The sequence below is a fragment of the Xenopus tropicalis genome, chromosome 1, assembly GCF_000004195.4.
Source record: "Xenopus tropicalis strain Nigerian chromosome 1, UCB_Xtro_10.0, whole genome shotgun sequence".
In the NCBI taxonomy this organism is placed as follows: Eukaryota; Metazoa; Chordata; class Amphibia; order Anura; family Pipidae; genus Xenopus; species Xenopus tropicalis.
Window position 1 is genome coordinate 107,799,034 of NC_030677.2, and position 25,463 is coordinate 107,824,496.

General features: G+C 37.0%; 1 protein-coding gene across 1 annotated transcript in view; it reads left to right on the top strand.

Moving 5' to 3' along the window:
* Positions 1-25,102, top strand: part of ecpas (Ecm29 proteasome adaptor and scaffold) — a 49,433-nt gene extending 24,331 nt beyond the window's left edge. Inside the window, exons 23-49 of the mRNA XM_002936685.5 lie at positions 1,017-1,118; positions 1,443-1,563; positions 2,340-2,485; positions 2,815-2,869; positions 4,143-4,257; positions 5,500-5,568; positions 6,815-6,932; positions 7,066-7,233; positions 8,092-8,171; positions 9,403-9,508; positions 10,286-10,333; positions 10,777-10,898; positions 11,945-12,095; positions 13,202-13,267; positions 14,013-14,102; positions 15,258-15,324; positions 16,361-16,452; positions 16,538-16,604; positions 17,556-17,747; positions 18,765-18,979; positions 19,452-19,495; positions 20,615-20,807; positions 21,099-21,246; positions 22,043-22,148; positions 22,819-22,907; positions 23,819-23,890; positions 24,698-25,102. Of these exons, the coding sequence (XP_002936731.1) occupies positions 1,017-1,118; positions 1,443-1,563; positions 2,340-2,485; positions 2,815-2,869; positions 4,143-4,257; positions 5,500-5,568; positions 6,815-6,932; positions 7,066-7,233; positions 8,092-8,171; positions 9,403-9,508; positions 10,286-10,333; positions 10,777-10,898; positions 11,945-12,095; positions 13,202-13,267; positions 14,013-14,102; positions 15,258-15,324; positions 16,361-16,452; positions 16,538-16,604; positions 17,556-17,747; positions 18,765-18,979; positions 19,452-19,495; positions 20,615-20,807; positions 21,099-21,246; positions 22,043-22,148; positions 22,819-22,907; positions 23,819-23,890; positions 24,698-24,831 (2,976 nt within the window). The 3' untranslated portion in view covers positions 24,832-25,102. The remainder of the gene's footprint in view (positions 1-1,016; positions 1,119-1,442; positions 1,564-2,339; positions 2,486-2,814; positions 2,870-4,142; positions 4,258-5,499; positions 5,569-6,814; positions 6,933-7,065; positions 7,234-8,091; positions 8,172-9,402; positions 9,509-10,285; positions 10,334-10,776; positions 10,899-11,944; positions 12,096-13,201; positions 13,268-14,012; positions 14,103-15,257; positions 15,325-16,360; positions 16,453-16,537; positions 16,605-17,555; positions 17,748-18,764; positions 18,980-19,451; positions 19,496-20,614; positions 20,808-21,098; positions 21,247-22,042; positions 22,149-22,818; positions 22,908-23,818; positions 23,891-24,697) is intronic.
* The last annotated feature ends 361 nt before the right edge of the window (positions 25,103-25,463 follow it).

Sequence of the window (25,463 nt, forward strand, 5' to 3'; positions counted from 1 at the left end):
TTCCCACAGACTCTGCTGCAAATATCAGTCCCCCACCCCCTTACAGAAGCCATACACAGTACAATTATGATATTCCTTTGACCACTGGTCATAGGAAAAATTGTTTGTCCACTCCACTAATATGCATTAAGACTACGATTTTCGGGCACTTTCAAAGATGCCCAATCAAAATTTTCAGTCCTGCCTGATCTACGAGACGACCGATATCCAAAGCTTTAACCAATATTGGTCGCTTTGTCTCTCACCATATGCGCAACTTTTTTTCGTATGATAATACCGGTGCGTGTATGGCCACCTTTAGACTTTAGTATTCCAACCTTTCCTCACTTTGTTCTGTTTTGAGGTGATGGATTCTGGGACTTGAAGTCCCTCTGCTTTCCAGAGAATCTGTGCACCGCCCACTATGGAAAGCAGAGGGCCATAATGTCCAACATTTTATCACTGCACAATAGAACATGGTGAAAATGGTTCTTATGAGTATCATGGCTTTTTCCAGTATGAGGAAGCAGGTATGTCTGTGAAAGAAATAAATTTATACTGAAATACATTTATATTCTTTCCTGGAAATTTAGATTGTGTTAATGCATCTTTTCTACATAAACTCAACTAAATGAGCTAATTTTAAATAAAGGGGATGGGGGGTGGTGCCATATTTTTCCTTAACGTTTGCCCACATCTAGTAACCCATAGCATCCAATCAGATTTTTGTTTTGCATGCCCCTTGGCATTGCATGCCCACTTGTTCACTAATGACCTTGGCTATTGTTGCCAAAGGGGCGTATTTAAGAATGTAATGCTGTATTGGGTCCCAGAGCCCTTGTAACAGTAGCCTTTAGACCTCCTATATTCCAGATTTATAAAGCATAAATTGGCCACATAAGTATAAAATGTAAAGTCTGTATAATAGTCTGTTTTGAAAGGAGCCTTTTTAGAATTTTAATTGCATACCCCTCTTATTATCAGATAATATTTTAGTTTATGAAGGTGATATCCATGTGCCCTAATTTTGTTTTTAGGCCAAGGAGCGAGCTATAAGGACCTTGGGCTACTTTCCAGTTGGAGATGGGAACTTTCCATATCAGAAAATGCTGCTGGAAGGCCTTATGGAGTCAGTGGAAGTACGAGATGGCTTTTTTTGTTTTTAGCAAAAAATAATTACAAAATGTGTGGGGGGTATAGATTGGTTTATTGATATGACATGTAATAATGGTGTTTGAATTAAAAAAGAAAAGTAATTATGGCTAAGTGGTTCCCATTGACGTCAGTGGGAAGGAGGGTTGAACGTTCTTATATTTGTATAATGTTTCATAAAATAGTAGCTACATGCATTGCTATACTAAACATGCTAAAGGAGATCTACATAGGTTTAAAATAGGTTTTTGTGACTTAAGTTACTGGACTAGCTTGCTTCTCTTTATCTAGTGGTTTTCTTTATTCTATAGGCAAAGCAAATTGAGCTTCAGTTTACCGTGGGTGAAGCAATTACTAATGCTGCTGTCGGGACAAAATCTTCAGCTGCGAGAGACATTTGGGTCATTACAGAGGATGAGCACCTTCCCCCACGTACGTTTGTTCTGTTGCCATCAAGTTGTCTTGGAAGCTATCCTCTTATCAAACAAATATATTGTTTTGTAAAAGTTGGTAAAACACTTGAATACAGTAATAGTCGAATACACCCTGGCATGTGTATATGCAATTTGGCAGCAAATAACAGTATTCGCTGCCTTTTTATACTACTAGGGTCCTTATTTCTATGTTGTTGATAGCAGTTTTAAAAGTCTGTATCTTATCTATATGAATTTAGCTTTGCTTTCCATGTCTATTTCTATTTGCAGTGCTAGTAAATAATGTGCTAGTAAATATTTTTCTATCAAAAATAGAAACTTTAAACTATGGTAACTTTAAATACTTGTTCTGAGAGACTTCTTCCCATTGGTTGTCATTATGTTTCACCACCACAGACCAGTTGTAACCCACAGAAGTCAGTGGGAGAAATTTAACTAAAATTCCAAGAAATTCAGGAATAAAAATGCAGTTTAAAAAGTTGCAGTGCTCATTGGCAATTTTATCTTTTTTCAAGCTGTTGTGTCTATCTTAAACCAAATGTCCATATGAAAAGAATCTGCGTGGTCTTGAAACATTGACAGAAAGATTTAATAAAAAATGCTTTTAAAAACAGATACATGCACTTTTTAAAACAGAATGTTTACACTCCACTACATACACACAGAATTTTTATGCGGCTTTTATACATATGCATGATTTTTTTAGAGGGCTTGTCTTTTTGTCCAATTTTTTTTTTTACAAAGCTGACTGCTTTTTTGTCATGCATTTTATAGATGCAAAGGTTAATGACGTGGTTTCATGGGTTCTTGACCAGATTTTGAACAAACGTGTAGTGAGTGTAAATCCTCACATCAGACAGGCTGCTTGCATATGGCTCCTTTCACTGGTGAAGAAGCTGAGTGATCATCAAGAAATAAGGGTAATTATCTTGCAATGTTACACAAGCCAGTAGTTACTAAATTAGAAAGAAAACCCTGGCAGTGGGCACAGCCATATCTTTTATTATTTGGCTTCTGATCTGACCATTTTCATTTGTATAACAGTAAATAGGAGATTGCTTGAATATATATTTAAAAGTAATTCAAATAAAGGCTGACCTTGCAGTGAATTTTGCTTATTTAAATTGCAGTTTACCTTTTATATAGGAAAGTAGAAGAATAAGTTAGCAAACCATAAAAATGAATAACAATAAAGACCAACTGCAACAATATTGTGTTTTATTTATTCTACTTCTCCTCTCTCTCATAGTCAAAACTTAAAGAAATCCAAAGTGCGTTTATATCAGTCCTCTCTGATAATGATGGTATGTAGCCTATCTCAGTGGTAAGCGGTGTGTTGCTTATGTTGATTTTTTTTATTTTCTTTACCCAACAGCTTTAGAAATGCTTGACATTTACATCTGAGGAAGTTTTATTTCTACCCAAATATGTTGTGCCCTATGTGTATTTTTCTGTTGCAATTTTCTGGATCTTTAGATCCTCTTCTTTCACTTAGCTGACGGACAGAGTTTTTGGTGTGTGCTAATTTTGGCCTAGCTGCACATGCGCCATTATTTTGCACCACCCCAGACTTGGTATAACCTAAGAGATACATTCAGGCAAGCAAAAATTTCTGGTATGAAAAGTAGTGTAAAATGCTGTGTAAAAAGAAAAAGGAGGCAACTCTTATTTGTTAACTGACACCAGAATTTATGTACAGTATTTATTTTAAATCATTACACAGCTTTATAAATAATACAGGATTTTTACATGAAGTAATGTGGCACTGAAATTATGAAGTTACAATACATTTTTCCCTTAAAGGACAAGTCAACCCAAAATATATTTTTTGCCTAAAAAAAAACATAATTCTAAGCAACTTTACAATATACGTTCATTACAACTTTGCAATGGTTTTTGACTTATTTGTATATATAATTGCTATTAGAAGTAGTGTTTGCCAGTCCTTTCTATTCTCTGCCCTGGTGGCTCTGGCATTTGAAACAATGTAACACAAGGCAGCAGACTGACAGACCTGTCTTGCTGGAGGAAACTGACCTTTGCAACTTTGTTTAAAAAGCATTGTTCAACAAATACTGCTTTTAGTAGCAATTACAAATAACTTTTAAAGCACTAAAACATTTCAATAAATTCACATGGGAAAGTTGCTTGGAATTATGTTTTCTTTCATTAGGCAAAAAATTATTTTGGGGGTTGACATGTCTTTTAATTTGGCTATCCCCTACTGATGCAAGGCAAGTCTCTGGCGCAATGTCTCTACCAAGTGGGATCTGTGTAACACCAACATTCCATGTGTCTCTTGCCATTGGAATAATTGTATATTATTATAGATGGTTTCAGTATATAATGCGATGTTCACATTTATACATCAGTATATGAATTATTTTATCTCTGTCTTGTGGGATACTCTTTCCTACTTAAGCAGATTTGTGTTGTTATGTGTGTGTGGATGCTGTCCTTTCAGTATAGTGCAAGTAGGGTCACAGTCCATTTATCAGCCTAACTCCTTTGCAAATTCTGTCTTATTGATACACTTAAAAAAAGTTCCAATTGCTCATTGCACAAAATCTGTTACAGAACTTAGCCAAGATGTTGCATCGAAAGGTCTTGGGTTGGTATATGAACTGGGCAGTGATCAAGATCAACAGGAGCTGGTGTCCATACTTGTGGACACTCTGATGACTGGGAAAAGGTACCGTGAAATCAAAATGTTTTATGTGTGAGCCGATTACTTAATGCTGACAGGTTTTCCAGTGCTTTCAAATGCATGTGAAGTGCCAGAGCCGGTACATATGGATTTGTGGAAGTGCCAGTAATTCTGCTTTTGCTGTGCTCAGGAAAACTTTTGGGGACATGTACTTGGATGCATAAATGTCGCAGTACAATATTAACAACAGGAAATTAGGGATTTAGATATCATATCTACACACTTCAGACACTTTCTAAAGCTGTGTGTCTGGCACATTCTTTATGAGGTGCAAACATGGGATGATTCTCTAGCCTTCAGTTTGGGCTAAAACCATGATGGTATGCTTCATTTCTCAGAGCTTTAATAGCAGAATAGACAAAAAATTAGCAGCATGTGCAGAAAAAAAACCCCACCCTCTTCTATCCATTCATTCCCCCATAATTATTCTACCTTGTGATGCATGTGTTCTCTGGTAGTCTGTGAGCCAGCATCATACAGCAGAAGCCAGCCTTAGGATAGTGGGGAAGAGAACATTTTCATAGCCCAGTCTTCTCATGGAGAACCAGAGCAAAAATTAAAATAGCCTTTTTCCTTAGCTTCTTCCCGCTCATTTTAATACAAATAGCACTGGCAGTGGTATATTCTTGTGTCAAGAAAGATAAGTAATGCTTGGTAACACTTTTGTGTTACAATACACACCTTTCTGTAAAGCTGTCTACCTTTAGGCAGCAAGTGTGCCATATGTCTATGAAGATTCTCATTCATCCAGTTCATGATATACCGAAGCCGAGTGGCTTCTTCAGTTCAAATGACTGGTAGGGAATTCCACGGTATTTAAACCCTTGAGGGTAGTTCAGACACAGACATCCAGTCACAATGGTTCCATTGAACTTATTCAATGACAGGTGTAAGAAGGTATGATCCAGTCACAATGGTACCATGATTGAACTACCATCAAGGGTTTAAATACCGGGGAATCCCCTACCAGTCTACTATATACTGTGGCATACAAATAAAAATCAAAGTAGCAGCTAGAAGAGAAAACATTTGGACTGCTGGTCTTCCCCCCGCTCTTGCCTGCAGAACTTTTTTCCTCGCTTACATGTAGACCACTCTCTGCTCTGACCCCTGGTATCGGTGCTAAATTTTAAAACTCATGTTGAAGTTTATGTGTCTGTAATAGGAATTGGTGGCCACAGAGGTTTATTGCCATAAAAGATATCTGTTACTACTTTTATTTTTCAGGGCCAAGCATGAGGTTTCCAGTGAAACAGAAGTTTTTCAGGGTACATCACTTGGCAAAACACCAGATGGGTATGTATTTTTTTTTTTTTTTTTTTTTTTTCATACACTGATTTCTAATTAGAGCAGGGTTTCTACTGTTATTTTGGAAAATCACTTAAGAGTTTAGGAGTCTGTATATAAATATACAACATACTAATCTATATTTGGTGAGCATTACTGGACCAAGAATGATTCATGAAAATCTTTATATTGTTATGAAAAAAAAGGTTCTGTGGAAACAATACCAAAGTTTCTCATTAAAGGAGAAGGAAAGGTAAAAACTAAGTAAGCCTTATCAGAAAGGTCTGTGTAAATACAGCCATAAGCAGTCCTCTATCAAAAGAAACACAGTATTTCTTGTCTCCTTTTTTTGTAAACATGTTCTTCGTTATCTGACTTCCTCTCTCAGAAAAAAACCTTCATTACAGGGGCCAGAGACTGCGCAGCTCTTCCCTCTCCTGCTCCCCCCTCTTATAAGAATTCATAAAACTCCTTCCCCTTACCCTTAGGAATGTGTAATCTGAGCTATAATCGATGAGCTGCAAGCAGGATGCTATGAAGACCAAGCTCAAATGGCAGCTGCAATCTTAAACAAACAGAGAAAGCTTCTAGGGCTCTTTACTCATGCATGATAAAGTTTTCTGCAGAATAAATATAGCATTCTAGGTGGCACTAATGTGGCAAATCTATTGGCATTAAAATGCCAAAATGACTTTCCTTCTCCTTTAATCCTTGTGTTTTATACTTAAAGTATTATTTTTGATAGTTATCTATTGAAAGCTTCATCTACTAATGAAATAGACATATATTCAAGTCGAGACAGTTCAGTTACGCTGGGAACTTATTTCCGCTCTCATTTTGCATTTTTTAATGGGAAAGGATTTTATAAATTGTAATAACAGAAAGCTGAGATGTGTTTCTAATTACAAGGGGGGAAAGATTTGTGTTGCTGGTGCACAGAATACAGGATATGGCTTCAGGATTTGGCTGAATTACAGCACTTTTTGAATTATTTTAACTAATCTTTAGTGTTCATCTTATATGAACATGAGATTTTATGCTCTGGACAAACAAAAGCTGCAATTTTTACATGAAAGGGTCTGCAATACCCCTTTGTTCAACATGAGTTCAATAAATAGGAACCCACGGTACGTGTTATGCAAGTTTGGGTATTTGGCCTCTGGCTGATCTGGCTGAGTGTGAGAGAGAGAACCCTGAGAAAGAATCATTAAAGACGTAACCAATAATATAATCCTGTTTCATTTTCTCCATAAAGACAAAGCTTGTCTACATACAAAGAGCTGTGTGCACTTGCGAGTGACCTTAGTCAGCCGGATCTTATCTATAAATTCATGAACCTAGCTAACCATCATGCCATGTGGACCTCTCGAAAGGTAATTTTGCACTTTTGCACTTCTTTTAATCTAAAAAAACATTTGTTTAATTTTTCACACTGTGTGAAGCTTTGTAAATAATCTTTTAGGTCTTTAAGTTGCTGCTAAAAATACTATTGTTTGTTCTCCTTAGGGTGCTGCATTTGGTTTCAATGTGATTGCCACCAAAGCTGGGGAGCAGCTGGCTCCATTTTTGCCCCAGCTTATTCCTCGCCTTTACCGCTATCAGTTTGATCCTAACACTGGAATTCGCCAGGCTATGACCAGCATTTGGAATGCACTGGTCACTAATAAGAACATGGTGCGTACCTGTATAGATCAAGCAACGAAAAGTTACAGGTCACAACACCATCTTAGTTTTACTTAAAAAAGTACTGCTGTATTTGCATTCATTTATGAACTGATAAATACTGTAATCTGTATGCCATTCGCCTATCTATACCTTTGCTGTTAGTTGTTTTATAAAGCAAATGGAAATTATACATATTGATTTTTGTAACATGAAAGCAGATGTAAGGATCATGAAGGATGTGCATTATCCAACACTTATATTCTATTGATGAATTTCAACTGTCACATTAATTTGCAGTGTAAATCAGTACCCCTGCCATCCCACCGGCGACTTACATGTTCGCCGGTGGGATGGCAGGGGTAGGCAACTCGGGGAGATTAGTCGCCCGCGAACAGGGAGTTAATCGCGGGCGACTAATCTCCCCCGTGTGCCAGAGCCCTAAATGCAACTCATTAAGATGTTTTGGGCAAGGGGGGAATTGATTGTCTAAAGCTTTCCCTTTACCTCAAACCATACCTCAGCCTCTTTTGTTTCATCTCTCCCTTGTTTGTGCTGACTAGTTAGAACCATTTACAGAAACTTTATGCTGTCTGTGGGAATGAAGTATTATAGTGCTTAGATCACAGTAACATACTACTGACCACCCATACTTGGCTGCTGTATTTTGTAAAGAGCACAACATGGATGGTACAAAAGCAGGGAGACATAGCTATAATCATTGCAGCTGGATGCAATGCATGGGGGGAAATCTAGAATAGTGTAAGCTACTTTAAAGGGTTACAAGAAAATGATTGTCTATTTCTAGTAATATAATTTAAAGTGTTCACTATACGATTCTACTACATTTGAATTTTTTTTTATCATCAGGTGGATAAATACTTGGTAGAGATTCTGCAAGACCTGATAAATAACTTAACGAGTAACTTGTGGAGGGTCCGTGAGTCCAGGTATATATATTCTGAAATATGTGACAGGGGAGATAACAAGCATACACATATTGGGGACGTGTCTACTTAAATCTAGATTTGTGTTTCAATCAAAATGTTAATATTACAGGAAGTTACAATATTCTTTATCTATCATGTAGACCTGTTGCACTCAAGTATTTTTAGTAGGAATGCTCCAAATCCACTATTTTGGGATTCAGCTGAACCCTGAATCCTACCCAAACCTAATCCTAATCCAAGCGATAAAAACAAGGCATGGCATCTGCATGGCAGACTCATTGCTCTGTTCCATTTATTTAAACTTAAGCGACAAGTCGTGTTTGTCACTGTTGGTATTTATATCTCTTACCTCTGCAGGTGCATAATGACATAGGCCACACAAATACTTTAATTTATTAGCCATCTTGTGGTAGCAGGAGGAGCTAGAAAGTAGCTTGTCTGAACCCAACCAAAGCAGGACAAAGAGCTATGGTTGCCAGCTTCTAAACTGATATTTGATCTTTGGTGTAATACAGAACTTAATAAAACCCCCTGTTATTACTTTATCTATACTCATAAGGACATGCTCCTGCAAAGTTTCATATAAGATATATTAGCATTATTCTATTTAGTCAGAATTGAATTCAGTGGCTGGCTGCCCTATACAATATGTGGGCACTGAGTGGGCATTTAAAGGAAAAAATATACCCCCTTCAGATGGGCTTATGTGAAAAAACATTATCTGCATACCTGATTTTACAAACTGTAAGGAAACCATGATAGTCTGCCTGTGCTCGCAGGGGCCAGTTCCCCACCCCTCTTCGTAATAAAACCCCTCCCTCTTGTTCCTTGGCGAAGTGATGAGTTTGAGCACAAGAAGTCCCTATAAGAATCTGTGCATCGCCCGCTATAGAAAGTAGAAGGACTTCAAGTCCCAGAATCCATCACTTTATCATGAAATAAGTTGAGGGAGGGGTTGCATTACTCTGTGAGTCCAAAAGATGTTGGGAAATTGTTCATTAGTGTATTATGGTTTCGATCTAGGGAATTGGGTATCTCTGTGTAAAAAAAAAAATTATATATGGAATTTCTACAAAAGCCCAACTGAATAAGCTCATGTCAAAATGGGGGGTATATTTTCCCTTTAATATTCTTATCTGCAAGGCTGTGATGCCTTGATCAGAATTGTGTCCCAGCTGAATATGCAATTATTGCTTTTAGCAGTTGAATCTGGTTTTTATTTTTCTTGCAGTTGTTTAGCCCTTAATGATTTGCTGCGAGGTCGCCAGCTGGATGATGTTGTTGACAAACTTCCTGAGATATGGGAGACACTTTTTAGAGTGCAGGATGATATAAAGGTAAGAAAACTGAACAATAATCGCCAGGGAAGTTGCTTCCTCTTCTGTTTTATTAAAATGTATTTGACGCCTGTTTATTTTCCAGGTTAAATCCTTATTTAGAAATCCTCTAACCAATATCTATAAATTTTAGTGATGAGGTTCAGACTTCACTGTTTAGTGTGCATTTGGTAAGGCAAATTTTATTTATTTATTACTATAGCAGTAGTAGGTGGATTGTTTTTTTGAGTTCAGCAGCTCTCTGTTACAAAACTTGTGTGCCATAGCCCTTAGGCAAAACTGTCAGTCTACTTTCTTGCCATCCTTTTCTACGTTTTGTCTACACTCAGGAAAGCTTATCAACAATTTGAGGACTAAAGGTAGACCCAGCCTATATATCATGAAGGAGGTGCCAATAGCCTTGTTTGTTTTGTGCTGCTTCCAAAAGTATAAACAAAACAGCTATGCAATTAAAGGTGCAACGTTTCATCAATACATTAAGAACATAAAGACATGTTGTGCAGTAAGCTACTAAATATGCCCCTCAAAACAGGAATTGTTTGTCCATTTATTGCAATATATTCAAGCTGGCCAACTATGTCTCGATCATCCCTGTCCTTAATGTATTGGATGCTATGGGGTAATTAATCTGAGCAACTTTTGTATTTTTTATTACATAATGTCTGCATTTACAGCATTAAAACTCTGGGACAGTTTCATACAAGTGGTTTATAAAACAGCATTATATATTTCTCATTTTTATTGTCTAGTTTTTAATAACATCTTTTTTTGTAACAGGAGTCTGTCCGGAAAGCTGCAGAGCTTGCTCTCAAGACATTAAGCAAGGTAAATGATTTGTAAATTTATTTTTAAGAAGAAATGATACTTGCCTTTAGACTTGTTTCACAGTGATGTCTATACACAGCTTCTCAGCTGAAGTAGAACTATAGTATGCTCTGTTGTGCTTTAGTTCAACTTCTGTTTTACTGCACTGTCCTTATTCTGTAAAATAAATGTCCAACCTGCTGCCTCAAGATGTTGCAATGAAAGCTGGGTTTTCTAGCGCATAATAATATGCTTGTATTTGGAAGCAAAAGACAAGACAGAGCTTGACACCAGAAAAAACACAAATTCATGTTATTCTGGAAATGCAGCTGCTTCTATCTAGCATTGGCTCTAGTGAACAAATGACACAGTAATGTTGTAAGTTGGTAGTATTTCTCCAAGGCCATTGCTTGTTACTGCTAGTGTTGCCTTTTATGGCAATGGTATCTCCTTTTCCTTTAAAGGTGTGCATCAAGATGTGTGAACCCTGCAAAGGAGCATCCGGACAAAGAACAATTGCTGTCCTGCTGCCATGCCTCCTAGACAAAGGCATGATGAGCACAGTGACTGAAGTGCGAGCTCTTAGGTATGCTTTTATCATCCTTTCTATTTAGATATACAGTGTCATTTATAGGAAAGCAATAAAACATCTCACAAAGAACTGCTGTATAAATAAATAATTTACTTGCCGTTTAGTTAAAGTGGCAGTATACACTTTTTCAACATGAGTTCAACAAAAACAGGGCTTGAGCTGAACATACTTTTGCTATACTTTCTGTTTATTGCTTGAGATAAAAAGAGCAAACAGGGAAAGTGGAGCTACTGAGTGTTTGGTCCTTGGGAGTAGATAATGAGATCACCAGTACACAGATAAGCTCTCTTCATAAAGGACTCCTGCTTGCAAAACAGTCACAACAACGGGTAAAGGGAGAGGGTTTATCTGTTTACTGGAAGTCTAATTATATTTTTTGCTCAAGAAATAAAAAATCCATAGTTTTTTTGCACTTTAAGCTATAGTCAAAAAGTATGTTCAGCACAAGCCCTATTCAGTAAATTTATGTTAAAATGGTGGTATTATAGAAGTTAAACTTAAAGTTTGAGTACAATATGAAGATCCTAGCCATTAGCCATAGTACTGTATCATTATCCTTTACATAGTGCTGACATTTATCACTTAACAGTGATAAGTGCAGCTTCCTTTAGGCACAAATTTGTCCCTGAACCTTTATGTACTTTTGGGACCTGGCCAAACAGAAAAACTACCAATGTCACTGCATTTGACCAGACAGTACGAGAAGAAGAGCTGTTTTTGTTAGTGCTATGCACTAGCCCTACTGTTTAAAAGTCTTAAGGACCTTTGTTTCCCTTTAATCTGTTAGGTAAATGTTCAGGTGTTTTGACAGTTGCCTTTGTTGTGTGTACATTTATGTTTTTAACTGTACATTTTGAGTGGTATCTGAGTGGGTGAACACAGGGGTGGCCAAAAAGTCCCTCTTCAACTGTTTCCTTACTGGAAACCCTGTGCCTGAAGTATACTGAAGACAGGCAAAGCTCATTTCAGAAATGCCCCAGTGAGCCATTATGTATGCACTATATTACTGGCCATTTAATCCATTTATTTCCTCAATATAGTATCAACACTCTTGTGAAAATCAGCAAAAGTGCAGGAGAGATGCTAAAGCCTCATACTTCCAAACTGATCCCAGCTTTGTTGGAGTCTTTAAGTGTCCTAGAGCCTCAGGTGCTGAACTATCTGAGTTTAAGGGCTACAGATCAAGAAAAAGTAAGTAAGACAGCCTTATTTTATACAATTATTATCAAATAGGTCTCAGTGGGTTTAAGTTTTTTTTTCTTTTAAGTGAGTAGAATGGAGAATGGAGTGCTACTCCATAGCTCACTGGGTTATGTAAGCACTGCAAGAAATCCACATCAAATAATGTGATGTAATGTTGTTTTTTGAGCTATATCACTAAACATGATTATAACTGATGGCATCTCTGTGCACCATTTATAACAATGGCCAATGGCCAAAAGCCATGTATAGCCTGTAAATGATATCCTTATAATCAGTTCTTAGTGATGTAATATCTATCACATGACTCACTGAAACTTCTGTATTATAGTAAATAGTGAATTTCTTGTTGTAAAATATAAGGATATTAGAAGTCACCTCAGAGTTACATGACTTGAACAAAAAGCACAGCCTTTGGCATTGTGTCTCTATATGGTCATGGATTTCCTCAGTGACATATCATATCCTTAAATTTTAAAATAGTGGGTACATTATTCACTATATAAATAAGGTTTAGTGATGTAATTTGTTAAAACTAATAGTACAAATTACTTTGCCTTGCACCTGTATATGGCAATAGAACAATATACTATAATAAAAACAAATATACAGTAAAAGAACAATATGCTATAAAAGAAAACACAATTTGCCTAGGTTGTTACTGGTTACTGCACCTGGGCAATTTTAGTACCTTTTGTTAACATATGGGGGTTAATCCACAAGGGCTACTTCCTAATTTACTTGTGTTGATGTGCGGTTATGTATATAACACTCAATATTGGTTTCTTGTGAGGACTGATTTGAGGACCAGCTTGACCAAGGGCCAATTTACTATGTTGTATATACACTTAAATAATGTAATCCCCACAATCATTGCACTAATCTGGTGTGCTTCAACTTTGTTTCTGTATTCAGTATTTGACATTTTGACAGTAAGGACTGACATTTCTTTAACTTGTTACCTTCACTGTAGGTGATATTATTGACCTGACCACTCTTCCTCTGACTTACATACAATGAGATGACATAACTAGAGACAATCATATATAAATTCTGATCATGATGCTTAAATGAGCATTTTATTATTTATTCTATAGGCTGCAATGGACAGTGCAAGACTTAGTGCTGCAAAATCCTCACCAATGATGGAAACGATAAATATGGTAAGGTAACATTTCTTCATTTTATAGCTAAAATATATAATATGTGCATACATTGCTAGAAAAAGGGTATCACAGTAATGCAGACAGGAAAAACAGGGCTCTGTGTGGGAAAAATACAAATGATGAACTGTTAAGAACATGTCTCCTTCTACTGTGGGTTTTTTTTATACAAGGTACAATGCAGGAACAGTAGGACTAGTTTCCTTTTCACATTTAGGGTAAATAATTCAAGGCTTTTTGCTTTGCGCAGCAATCAGAATGCCCTTTTCTGCAGTCAGCTGCTTCCTGTTCTGTTGATTGGGAAATCACTGTTCTATACATACCATAATTAGGCGAGTATTAGTAAAAAAAAGATGACTTCTGCATACCTTAGCAGTACTCACTAAAGGCCACTACTGCTACCATGTGTCTTAAAAATTACGGTATGTAATTTGGCTGATGACAACTAGCACTAGCTGTAGATTAATATTACCATTTTTTAACAATATAATTGTAAAATAGTAGGTGTCTTTAAAGAATAGAATAGTCCCATTTTCTGCAAGATTTTTAAATGCTAATTTTATCAAACCATACTGAAAAACATTACTATGTAACTGAATTGTCAATAAATGCACTGAGGTTTGGCTTCATTGGTCTGATCCGAGCTAAATAGATCCTTTTAGCATTTACCTATACTGCTGTTTTCATTATCTGCTGAAACAGATAAGGTATAATTATTGTTACCCTGTTTCCATTTTACTTACAGTGCATACAGCATCTCGATGTGCCTGTGTTAGGAGAACTTGTCCCTAGACTATGTGAATTGATTAGAGGTGGTCTTGGCCTCGGTACAAAGGTATGTGTGTTCAGATTGTGTTTCTATAATCCATAAAGTGCATTCGCGTTAAACTATGTTTGAATTTCGTTATTTTCTGATAACTGTTATTCTGTTGATGCTCTTTCATGTAAAAGATTGTGTGTTGACATTTATATATTATTATGATAACAAAAAACTTACATAATGATTGATGTCTGCTGCCTCTTTTTAGGGTCCAGTAGCTCTCTGTATCGAAATAGATATGCTGGTTTGTGTTAGTTTATGTGTCTGGAGGCCTAACATATGTCCAATTACAAACTAGACAATTATAACAAACTATTGGTGGTCCTCAGCATTAATAAAAGAATGCACACCTGGACCCCACATAATACATTTGAGGTGTAGCTTATTGAATAAAATAAATGGCTCAGAACAAATACATTTTACCACCCAGATTTCTGTTATATTTGTCCTAAGAATAGTGTTTCCTGCTGCATATTCAGTAGTGTTGTACACTTAGACGGTGCATTAGTAGATATGTTATTTCCTACTTCCTACATCGATAATTCGAGAAGAGTCATAATTTTCTTCGGTTTTTTAAAATGGTCTTTCCCTCATTTATTGCATTTTCCTGCTGGTTTACTTAAAGGAACAGTAACACCAAAAAATGAAAGTGTATAAAAGTAAAATATAATGTGCTGCTGCCCTGCACTGGTAAAAGTTGTGTGTTTACTTCAGAAAGTCTACTATAATTTATATAAATAAGCTGCTGTGTAGTATGGGGGCAGCCATTCAAAGGAGAAAAGGCACAGGCACATAGCAGATAACAGATAAAACACTATTGTATTCTACAGAACTTGTCTGTTATCTGCTATGTAACCTGTGCCTTTTCTCCTTTTTTCCAGCTTGAATGGCTGCCCCGTGGCTACACAGCAGCTTATTATATTAATTATAGTAGTGTTACTGTAGCAAACACACCAGTTTTACCAGTGCAGGGCAACAGTGCATTTATATTTTTATTACTTTAAAGCTCTTTTATTTTTTGGTCTTACTGTTCCTTTAAAGGTGGCTAATACATTTGAGAGGACCTATGATATCTACTACTAACTACTTTTTCACTGCATTAGTAACAATTAATTGTTTTGCCCATTTGTGTACTACTATACTGTATGTAACATTTTTTTTTTCTTAAAGGGAGGATGTGCCAGCGTCATTGTATCTTTAACTACACAGTGTCCACGGGACTTAATGCCTTACTCTGGTATGTTTCCCATGTTGTACTCTTGCTTGTTAACTTCATAATTTGTTAATAAAAACTTGTTTTTGTATTGCTTTCTACTTCAGGAGTGCATATTTGATGTAAATTATATTGCCAGAACAAGTCCATTTGTAGTGTGAGCTAAATTGAATTCACATTAAACTATGTGATATATTAAGTAGTAACACTATTGTTTTCAGGCTGACCACATTTCATTACCTCCTAAGCCTGATGACACATGGGGAATATTCCCTGCTGGCTTTTACCACTTGTCATTGGCTGTAATGGAAATCACCTGTCATTGTTCATGAAAAGTATTTTTAGTACATAAGATAAATGCCAATTACAGTATTGTGGTTTTGTTCCTTAAGTAGCTGTAAAATGCAGGTGGATAATGCGCCTTGTGCGCCATAGCGCATACAAAAAGTCATGTGTGTCTGTAGCCTAATGGATACGAGGGCAAAGTATCAATGTAATTGGGTTCGTGGCCAGTTAACCGGACCATAAATAAAATACTTCATAGCAGAAACAACTCACTAAGTTTTCTTAGAGTTTATACACATTCTGTAAATACAATAAAACATTAGCAACATAGGTATTGCTCTAAAGCTGAATTAAGCAGCTACATCCTATGGTATAGTGGCCATATAGATAATTATAATACTGTATCTATTACTACCTTTAGTGACTAATTTGTTTTGTGTTACACATGCCATTGTATAGGTATGGGACCCATTATCTGGAAACCTGTTGTCCAGAAAGCTCCAAATTACGGGAAGGCCATCTCCCACAGATTCCATTTTAATCAAATAATTATATATTTTTTAAATGATTCCCTTTTTATCTTTAATAATAAAATAGTACCTTATATTTGATCCAAACTACAATATAATGGGGATCCAAATTATGAGAAGTCTCCTTATGCAGAAAACTCCAGCTCAGCATTCTGGGCAACAGGTCCCTTACCTGGAATGTCATCTTAGCAAATTGTATCTTGTGTCACCTTTAACTCTTAAAACAAAAATATATTTGTGCCTAGGTAAGCTAATGAGTGCTTTATTAAATGGACTGAATGATCGGAACAGTGTGGTTCAGAAGTCTTATGCATTTGCATTGGGCCATTTAGTTCGGGTGAGTTGTTTAAAGATATTTGTAGGTTTTCATGCTAATATTAGATAATTAAGTTAATGTTTTCTTCTTTTCCAACTCTTTATAGACAGCCAGGGATAGTAGCACTGACAAATTATTACAGAAGCTGAGTGTTTGGTACATGGAAAAAGAGGGTGAGTGTCACTGCTTAACAATACAAGCAAATCTTTGTATATACGTATACTGTTCACTCTGTCTGGAGGGACTGAGTCGGTAGTATTTATTGGCCTTTTGTATGGCCATTTTATGTCTTGAGATCTACACAGAAGGTTGTGAAGATATTGTATCTGGTTTCAGTATATTTATAATGGCTTTTGCACATTTCTGTCCTCAGGGCAATGTCAAACATGGTGCGTTATTACTGACACTTATTGCTACAATTAAAACACTAATGGACAGATTTATTAAAATGTTAGATTAGAGTTTACTACAAAAAAACTCACCCACTCAACCCACTTTCTGTTGATTCCTATGGGAAGTGTATTTATCAAATGGTGAACTCTAACTTTACCCCTTAATAAATACATTTCTGAAAATCCCATAGGTATGAATTAAAAGTGAGTGCAATTTTTAGTGGTGTGCTCTGATCTCACACTTCAATAAATCTGCCCTTTACTTACCATATGTGTCTTCCCATTGACTTAAATAAAAAAAATATTGCAGGTAGCCATGAATCAACCCAAAACCCAGTAGTTCACAAACAATAAATGCCAGTGTAGGGCTAGTCGCTGTGCTTCTAGCTAATGTCAGCTAAGTAACATATATCCAAATGCCCTGTGTTGCATAACCCTTACTGCTTTTTTCCTGGCTAAAATGATTAGGCTGTTGCTATCCAAAATGAAAGCAGAGAATATCAAAACTTTTTTCCACAGAATAGGCAGAGATACCAAGACTTGTGACACTGTGTGGATCTAGCCTTACAGATCCTCACCTCATTTGTATACAAAACAATAAAGCTTTAGGAGCTTCCATACCCCTTGTAGGATATAATCATCCTTAAAGTAAATTCTCAAGTTGTAAGATATTGTTTAACCCATAAATATGCTGTTTATAGTCATACGTTTCTTTTGTTTTTTAAATTAAAGAGCCTACATACAGATCAGCTTGCACATTAACGGTTCATGCTATAAGCCGCTACAGTCCTGACGTATTGAAAAACCATGCTGATTTAGTCTTGCCGTTGGCTTTCCTTGCTATGCATGAAGTGTCTGATGAAGAGATAGTAGAGAAAGAAGATTCTAACCTGTGGAAAGAGGTTTGGCAGGAAAATGTACCAGGTACATCCAATGTTTAAAGATGCTCATGGGTTCATGAGATATTTTGTGTGCTTAACTTTATCCACTGAATGTTAAATATGGGCAGGTCTTCATAGATTGCGGACACAGAGGTATATAAGAGTATCCCTATTGTGTCTTCCTCAGTGGGTGTATAAACATCAGTATATTGCTGTCTGAACTAAGCGGTGACAGTGCAGGAGTAGACTGGAGCATATTAAGTGCCTATGTACTGTATACAATATGAATTGCATAGTAAAGAGTTGTAGAAAATAGGTACATTTAACTACTATTCCATGTAAAATGAACAGTAAGCATGTGAAAGAGAAAAGAGGCTGGAGAATGAAAATGGCCTCCTTCAGTGCTACATGGAGATTGAGCTCAGTGGACCTAGTTAGAAGAATTCCAAAGTGTGTTTGATGTTGCCTGTAATCTCCCAGGGGTCATCTGTCACCTGACTGAGTTACATCTTATGTTTGAGAGATGCTGTGGACTCTGTGGACATCACTGTGGACACCAAAGCCACATAATATAATGTTCAAAGTTTGCTACAGTTCCTTTTATTACATAGGGGGGAAAAAAAATCGGCAAAATTGCTTAGTATAACAGTTAAGGTCCCCATAGACGGTCTGATCCGTTAGCTTGGCGATGTCCCCACCCGTAGGTGGGGATATCGGGAGAATCCAGGATAATTTGATCGTTTGGCCCCATTATAACGACGGGCATAGGAAAAGTCGGTCAACAACAACAAAGTCATCAACGAGCCGATGCAGTCCCCGATCCGACTAGATTTTCTAACCTGCCGATCGAGATCTGGGCGATTTCAGGCCAGATATCAGTCGGGCAGGCCCGTCGGTAGTGCCCATACACGGGCCTATTATCTGCCGTATTGGTCTAAGGGAATCGGCCCGTGTATGGGGACCTTTAGGGATTTTATGCCTTTCATTGCATCCATGAAACTACTGGAAATCTGTGGAACTTCTTATGTTAAATGCAGTTATTTCCATTGAACCTGTACAGGTAGTATCAGTGGTGGCATTCGATTGTACATGAAGGAACTGATAGATATTACACAAAAAGCATTGCAATCACCATCTTGGAAAATGAAAGCCCAGGGTGCGGCTGCCATGACATCCATTGCTAAACAACAGACTGGTTCTCTGGTGCCCCCTCATCTAGGAATGGTGCTTAGTGCTCTCTTGCAGGGTCTGCCGGGAAGAACATGGGCTGGCAAGGTATGGACATTTTTCTCTTCTATCCCTTTTGATGCTATTTTGCAATTGCAAAGAAATGTTTATTTAGAACTAATGCATATAATATGCTAAATGCTTTTTGCATATGGTGGGTTCTGTATATGTATATGCAGTCCTGCCTTGGTGTGTGCTCATAGTTCTACATGACAAGCAGTACGATCTGTTTAGACTTTATTCAGTTTTGTTTGCTATATACCTCTCAGCGGAAAGATTGTTTATCACATACCCAAGATCAGACACTTACTTCTTAGCATATTGGAACTGAATTATTTGAAAGAATGGAGCATATATATATAATGTAGCTTTTGGGGCTGTGGATTCTGTTCTTCACTGCTGGATTTATAACATGATGGCTTTTCTGCTTTAGCATTAGATAATTACTTCCTGTTTAATGCATTCTGTGATTGTATATCCATATTACGTCAAATGTAATTATTGTTTTTTTATATTCTAGGAAGAGCTACTGAAAGCTATAGGAACAGTGGTTTCAGAATGCAGGTGTGTACTCTGCTGTATAAATTAGAGCTGTTTTTGGTTACTGGACAGTGGCTTATTTGTCAACTTTTTTTTGTGAATCAACATCTGTTTGTTCACCTTTAAATTAAAGGGGTGGTTCGCCTTTAAGTTAACTTTTAGTTTTTTATTGAATGGCCAATTCTAAGCAACTTTTCAATTGGTCTTCATTATTTATTTATAGTTTTTGAATTATTTTTCTTTTGCTTCTACTTTTTTGCAGATTTCAAACGGGGGTCACTGACCCCTGCATCCAAATAACTATTGCTTTGTGAAACTACAGTTTAATTTTTATTTTTATTTTAATACTTATTTTGTTATTCAAGTTCACTCCTATTCATATATGAGTCTTTCATTCAAACCACACCCTGGTTGCTAAGGTAATTTGAATCCTAGCAACCAAATAGCTGCTGAAACTCCAAACAGGAGAGCTGCTGAACAAAAAGTGAAATTATGAATTAAAAAACTACTAGTAATAAAAAATGTAGAACAGTTGCAAATTCTATCAGAATATTACTCTTTACATCATTATAAAAGTTAACTCAAAGGTGAACAACCCCTTTAACCTTTGGAATGATAATCTAATACAATTTGTGGTTTTTGAATTATTTAGCTTTATATTCAGCAACTCTCCACTTTGGAATTTCAGGAGCTATCTGGTTGCTAGGGTCAGATTTATTCTAGCAACCAGGCATTTATTTGAATAAGAGACTTTGAATGACTCGTAGAGAGATTATTGTTGTCTCGGTCTGCATTACATAATTTAGCTCTATTGCCCAGTCTCCAGTTGTTAGAATTAAGGTATTTTTACTTACATTTATATTTAGGCCCATAAGGTTTTTAAAGTGGATGGTTTGGGCATAGTTCATATTTGTATTTCTTGATTTCTGTCTTTTGTTGTGACCCCACCTTCCTACTAGGGTTCTGCTGTTAAAAAACTGTGGGAATCTTATTGTGCAATTGTTCCTTGTATGGGGAATCATAGGAAGAGTCAAAATTGTTCTAAATTGTCATGAACCCAGTGCTCAGAAATACAAACCCCAGCATCTATGCACTGGCCGTATGGGGCTGCTGGACACTTACTATTATCTTTTTCCTTTGCAGTAATCAGTTGCAAAAGTCTGTACCTGACCAGCCCAGTGTAGATGACATTGTACAAGCTGTGCTGAAGGAATGTCGGAAAGAAAATGTCAGGTATAAGATAAGTGCACTTAAGTGTGCTGCGGATGTGCTCCAATCTACAAAGGAGGATCGTTTCCAAGACTTGACAGATATACTCTTCCCTCTCATACAGAAGGTAACATGAAAGTGAAAGGTTTCCAATAAACACAGTTTATAAAATAATTAAAAAAAAGACCGCTAGTAGTGGCAATTTTAAATTGTCCTGAAAGATTCTTACATGAATACATGCCATATTATTACAATGTAATCTAAAATATCCCCTCTAGTCATAAGTCTGACTGGTAATCAAGGCTGCACAAAGCGGGTCTGCAGAGAGTGATATAATATTTTTAGATGACAAAAGATGAGTATACATCGTAGAATACTGCTTTCTGCTGTCCTTTTCATGCTGTTCCCCCTCATGCAGACTTCGTTAGGAACAGTGGGGGCTCGATCACCAAAGGATGACGATGATGAAGATGAAAATGTGAAAGCCAAGGAGTTGCAGACTGAATGTCTTATATGTGCCTTTTTAACCCTTGGTAGAGCTTGGCCCCGGAATCCTGATACACAGCGTGAGTCTTTTCCGGGATTAAAAAATAAATGCTCTAATAGTAATATTTAAATGTGATTAAGTTGTTGACCTGTAAGCCAAAGCAGGATTTAAAACAGGTGCCCAGCAGCTTAAAGCATTGAGACTGAGTGTACAAAGGGGACCTGTTAAGGGGGATATTTGCCAGTGGCTCAGTTAGCTCAAAGAGGCTATATATGTATTGTACTGTATATAGGTAAGTGAGAGTTGGGGAGATGTTAACCATTTTTATCACTTTCATTTTATACCATAATTCTTCCAACAAAATGACGCTACTTAAAGGAGAAGGAAAGGTAAAAACTAAGTAAGCTTTATCAGAAAGGTCTATGTAAATACAGCCATAAGCACTCACAGAGTCCTCTATCAAAAGGAACACAGGATTTATTTGTGTATGCTTGTGTTCTGTGTCAGACTTCCTGCTCTCAGAAAAATTCTTCAGGGCACAGCACAAGTCTGCTTAGTTTGCTTCTATTTCCCTTTCCCTCTCCCTTCTCCTGCTCCCCCTCCTACCAGAATTTGCTTCTGCTCTCAACTCTGTATAATCTGAGCTACCAGCAGCTAGAGCTGCAGCACGGAAGCTACTTAGAGCAAGCTGAAATGGCAGCTGCAATCTTAAACAGAGGGAGCTCCTAGGGCTCTATATTTAGGTATGGTAAAGCTTTCTGCAAAATAAATATAGTGTTCTAGGTGGCACTAATGTGGCAAATTTAATGGCAGACGTAGAAATCTATGCCCAAGGGTATGTAACTAAGACTTGTATTCTTCTCCTGCCATGACAGGTTGCTATCGGTTTGAGGTTTGCAAACTAATGTGTGAGAGGTTGAAACTGAGCACCTGGAAGGTCCAGCATGCTGTGCTTCAGTCAATGAATGCATATTTTCAAGGGTAAGTTTCAATCCAGAAATGGGCAGCTCAGTTGCTTTTATGGGTGGATCTAAACTGCTTTTCTAATTCTCAGATCTTCAGTCAAATCTACTAAGTTACTTGAACCAGGCTTATTATTATTGGATAACCTCTGCAAGGAAAAAACACGATGTAATTTATGTCACCTGACTTAATATAATCACTTTAGAATTACCCTTGGAGTTCCTTGAGGTCTCTATGTCCCATGGCCTTATGCCTTTATATAGATGTGGTAAACCAGGGACTGGTTCAATTGCCATCTTGAAGTCTGGAAGCAATGTTTTACCCTCTCTGTGGCAAATTAGAGAGGCTTCAGATTGGGTTTTATGCTTTTCTCTAGATCATCTAGCAGTTAGGTCCATAAAGTTCAACCTTTTATGTCTATATATAACCTGCCTATGTCTTTTTTTTTTTTTTTTTTTTAAAAACCTAACTTACTATGTTACTTTTTATTGACCACTAATATCCCACTATTTTACAGCTGGGGGGTGCATTAGCCTACATATACTTCAAACAAGATTCAAATGCAATGCATGATTATAATACCACAAATAATTGTTTCAGTTGCATGGTCCATGTGAATTGTATACTGTTTCCCACAATATGTTAGTTTCAAAGATTCTACAAGAACTCCCTTTTGTTTTTATTTTAGGTTACTGCTTTTAGAAAAGGAATATTCGGACAGTGCTGCCCTAATGAACATCCTCACAGAAACATGCCCTGCTTTAGCACATTCTTTAGGTAAATATTGCTTTATAATGGACTTATTTTCTAACATTATTTCATACCTGTCAGTATTCCCTGCTAGAAAATGCAAGTATCTCATTAAATGCTGTGCAGTTTGACCACATGTGTGGCTTGAGCAGGCAATATGGGACACTGCGCCTTATGGTTATTATTTCTTCTGAAGGGAGCCCTTTTGTACATGCCTGCTTTCATTGGCACCTAGTACTGCTGTTGAAGTCACAGTATCCAGTGGCCATATGAAAAGGCTTATTTTAAATTATTTGTATGCCAGTTTAGTCTGTCCCACCATGACTTCACAGAGATTTTATAGGTACATTTCACTAGGGCAAAATAACTTATTGTGCTTCTCTATTTATCCTTGTTTATCTGCTTTAGCATTCGTTGTGTTGGTCATTTAGATATGGATCACTGGGCAGGGCTGGGGACAGGAGTAGGATTGGCAATTTAATTAGGGGAAGGCATGTGTCCAATCCCTCTTCCCTGCATTTTTATCTTAGAAATATGAAATAATTGCTTGCCCCATGTTTATTCTATTTAAAACTTTTCAATAAACATTGTATTGGAAAAAGGCAGCATGTCACCAAGCTGGGTGGGGGTAAGATGTGAATGTATTAGCAGGTAAGGATGGGTAAAAAAGACGCAGCCATATCTCTGAGAAGGAAGGCACTGGTGGATACAGAGAAGATGCCAATGGAGTTTAATGTGGGGAAACAGAGACAAGATACTAAGGGATTGGGGTGGGAGGGCAAAGCAAGATGCTTATTAATTGTACAGTATGTGGTGGGTCTTAAGTATCTTTCAATCATTAAGTCAGAATATATATATATTTGTGTTGCTATATTTGAGGTTTGCTACTCCCTGGCCCCCTTGGTACTGATTTCACTAAATCTTTTTTTTAATTACAGAAAATAAAAGTTATTCATCTGTAAGAACTGAGGCAGTCTCAGTGTTAGAACTACTGCTTAGAAAACTTGAAGGTAAGTCAATGATGAATGGTTTGATACTAAAACATATTTCTCCCCTTGGATAATATTATTATTTACTTTCTTATACAAGATTTAACCGTTATATTATGTTAAATGTGGCAGCCATTTAAGTAAAGGGTATGTGATCCTGCTTTGTCAACCATGAAAATCAGAGTGCTCAACAGAACATTGCTTTACAATGCCAGGAAACTGGTGGTGATGTGATGGAGGATATGTGCAATGACAGCATGGGTGCCCCTAGTGTAATAATGCTCTCTCTGTGACACTATTTCACATACAAGGTTACACTGATTTGACAAGGTCTGCTTTCTATTTGCCCTCAGGCCACTGACCATAGAAATCATATTGTGTTGTAGTGTTAGAGACCCTTTGACCAACCCAGTCACTGCAAACTGAGCAGATGATAAAAAACTAAATGATCAGAGGTTGCTTTCATCAAAAGCCAGAGGTCAGAACCATCAGTAGAACCAGAGATACAGGCTCATGAGATTCACAACCGTGTCCTGATCTTTACCCTGTCTCCCTAAATCTCTGGTGTCTCTTGGTCAGTATGGCTGTCAGTCACATTATGGGCATAGCCAACTGTCTCTTTATCATAAAACAATATAAAAATGACTTGCCAGTAATCTCAGCAGCCTATTGTTTTGATGCAGTTTTTGATGAAGGTATCAATTTGCAGTAAGCAGATTGGGTGACAGGAACTCTTCAAGGGGGGGGAGCAAATAATGCAAGTGTAGTTGTATGTAGCTTTGGGTTTTTATTTCTGAGTTCTTTGTTTTATTGTTATTTCTTTTCTAGATTCAGAACAGTGGCGAAGCCTTACAATAGAAAACAGGAGCACCCTTTTGGCATCTTTATCCACAATGGAACAGGACACTAGGCCTGAACTGAGGGAAAAGGGAGCTTTACTCAAGAAAAAGCTGGAGAACTGAAATGAAGAAATGGAAAACTATGTGTTGTGCAGCCTAAATATGTGCCGTGTACTTTGAATTCAATCAGTTTTATTCTGTAGCATGCATCATTCCATTGCCAAAATAAAGATTTCCATTAACTTTCAACATCACTGTGCATTTCTATAAGTGACAGTGAAAATACAGTCTGTTTAAATGCTCCGGTTTAACCCACACAAGCATTATATTGATTTATTTTGTATGTACAAAATGTGGTAAAAGAAATAACTGAAAAAAACTTTTTTTTACAATGTCCTAGAGTGTATTATTTCTTCATCTAGGCCCCAGCGCAGGATACTGGCTAGAGATGTACAGGTCAGTGAGAAACTCTCCCAAAAACATGAGGGTACTAATAAGCTTGAGCCAGTGGCACACAAGTCTTCTCAAATCTTTAGCAGCAGAATACCATTTATTGGCTAATTTACATTATAAAATGCAAGATTTCATGACTTCTTAGGTCTCTTCTTCAGGCATGACAACCATGTGCTGAATGGTTGCATTTTGGAATCTGCTAAGTTAGTCAGTTGAAGGTATCATACGTTCCTGTTTTGATCAATGGAGAATATGGTACAGAAATAACAGTCCATTCACTGGTAATTGGGTATCACTCAAGA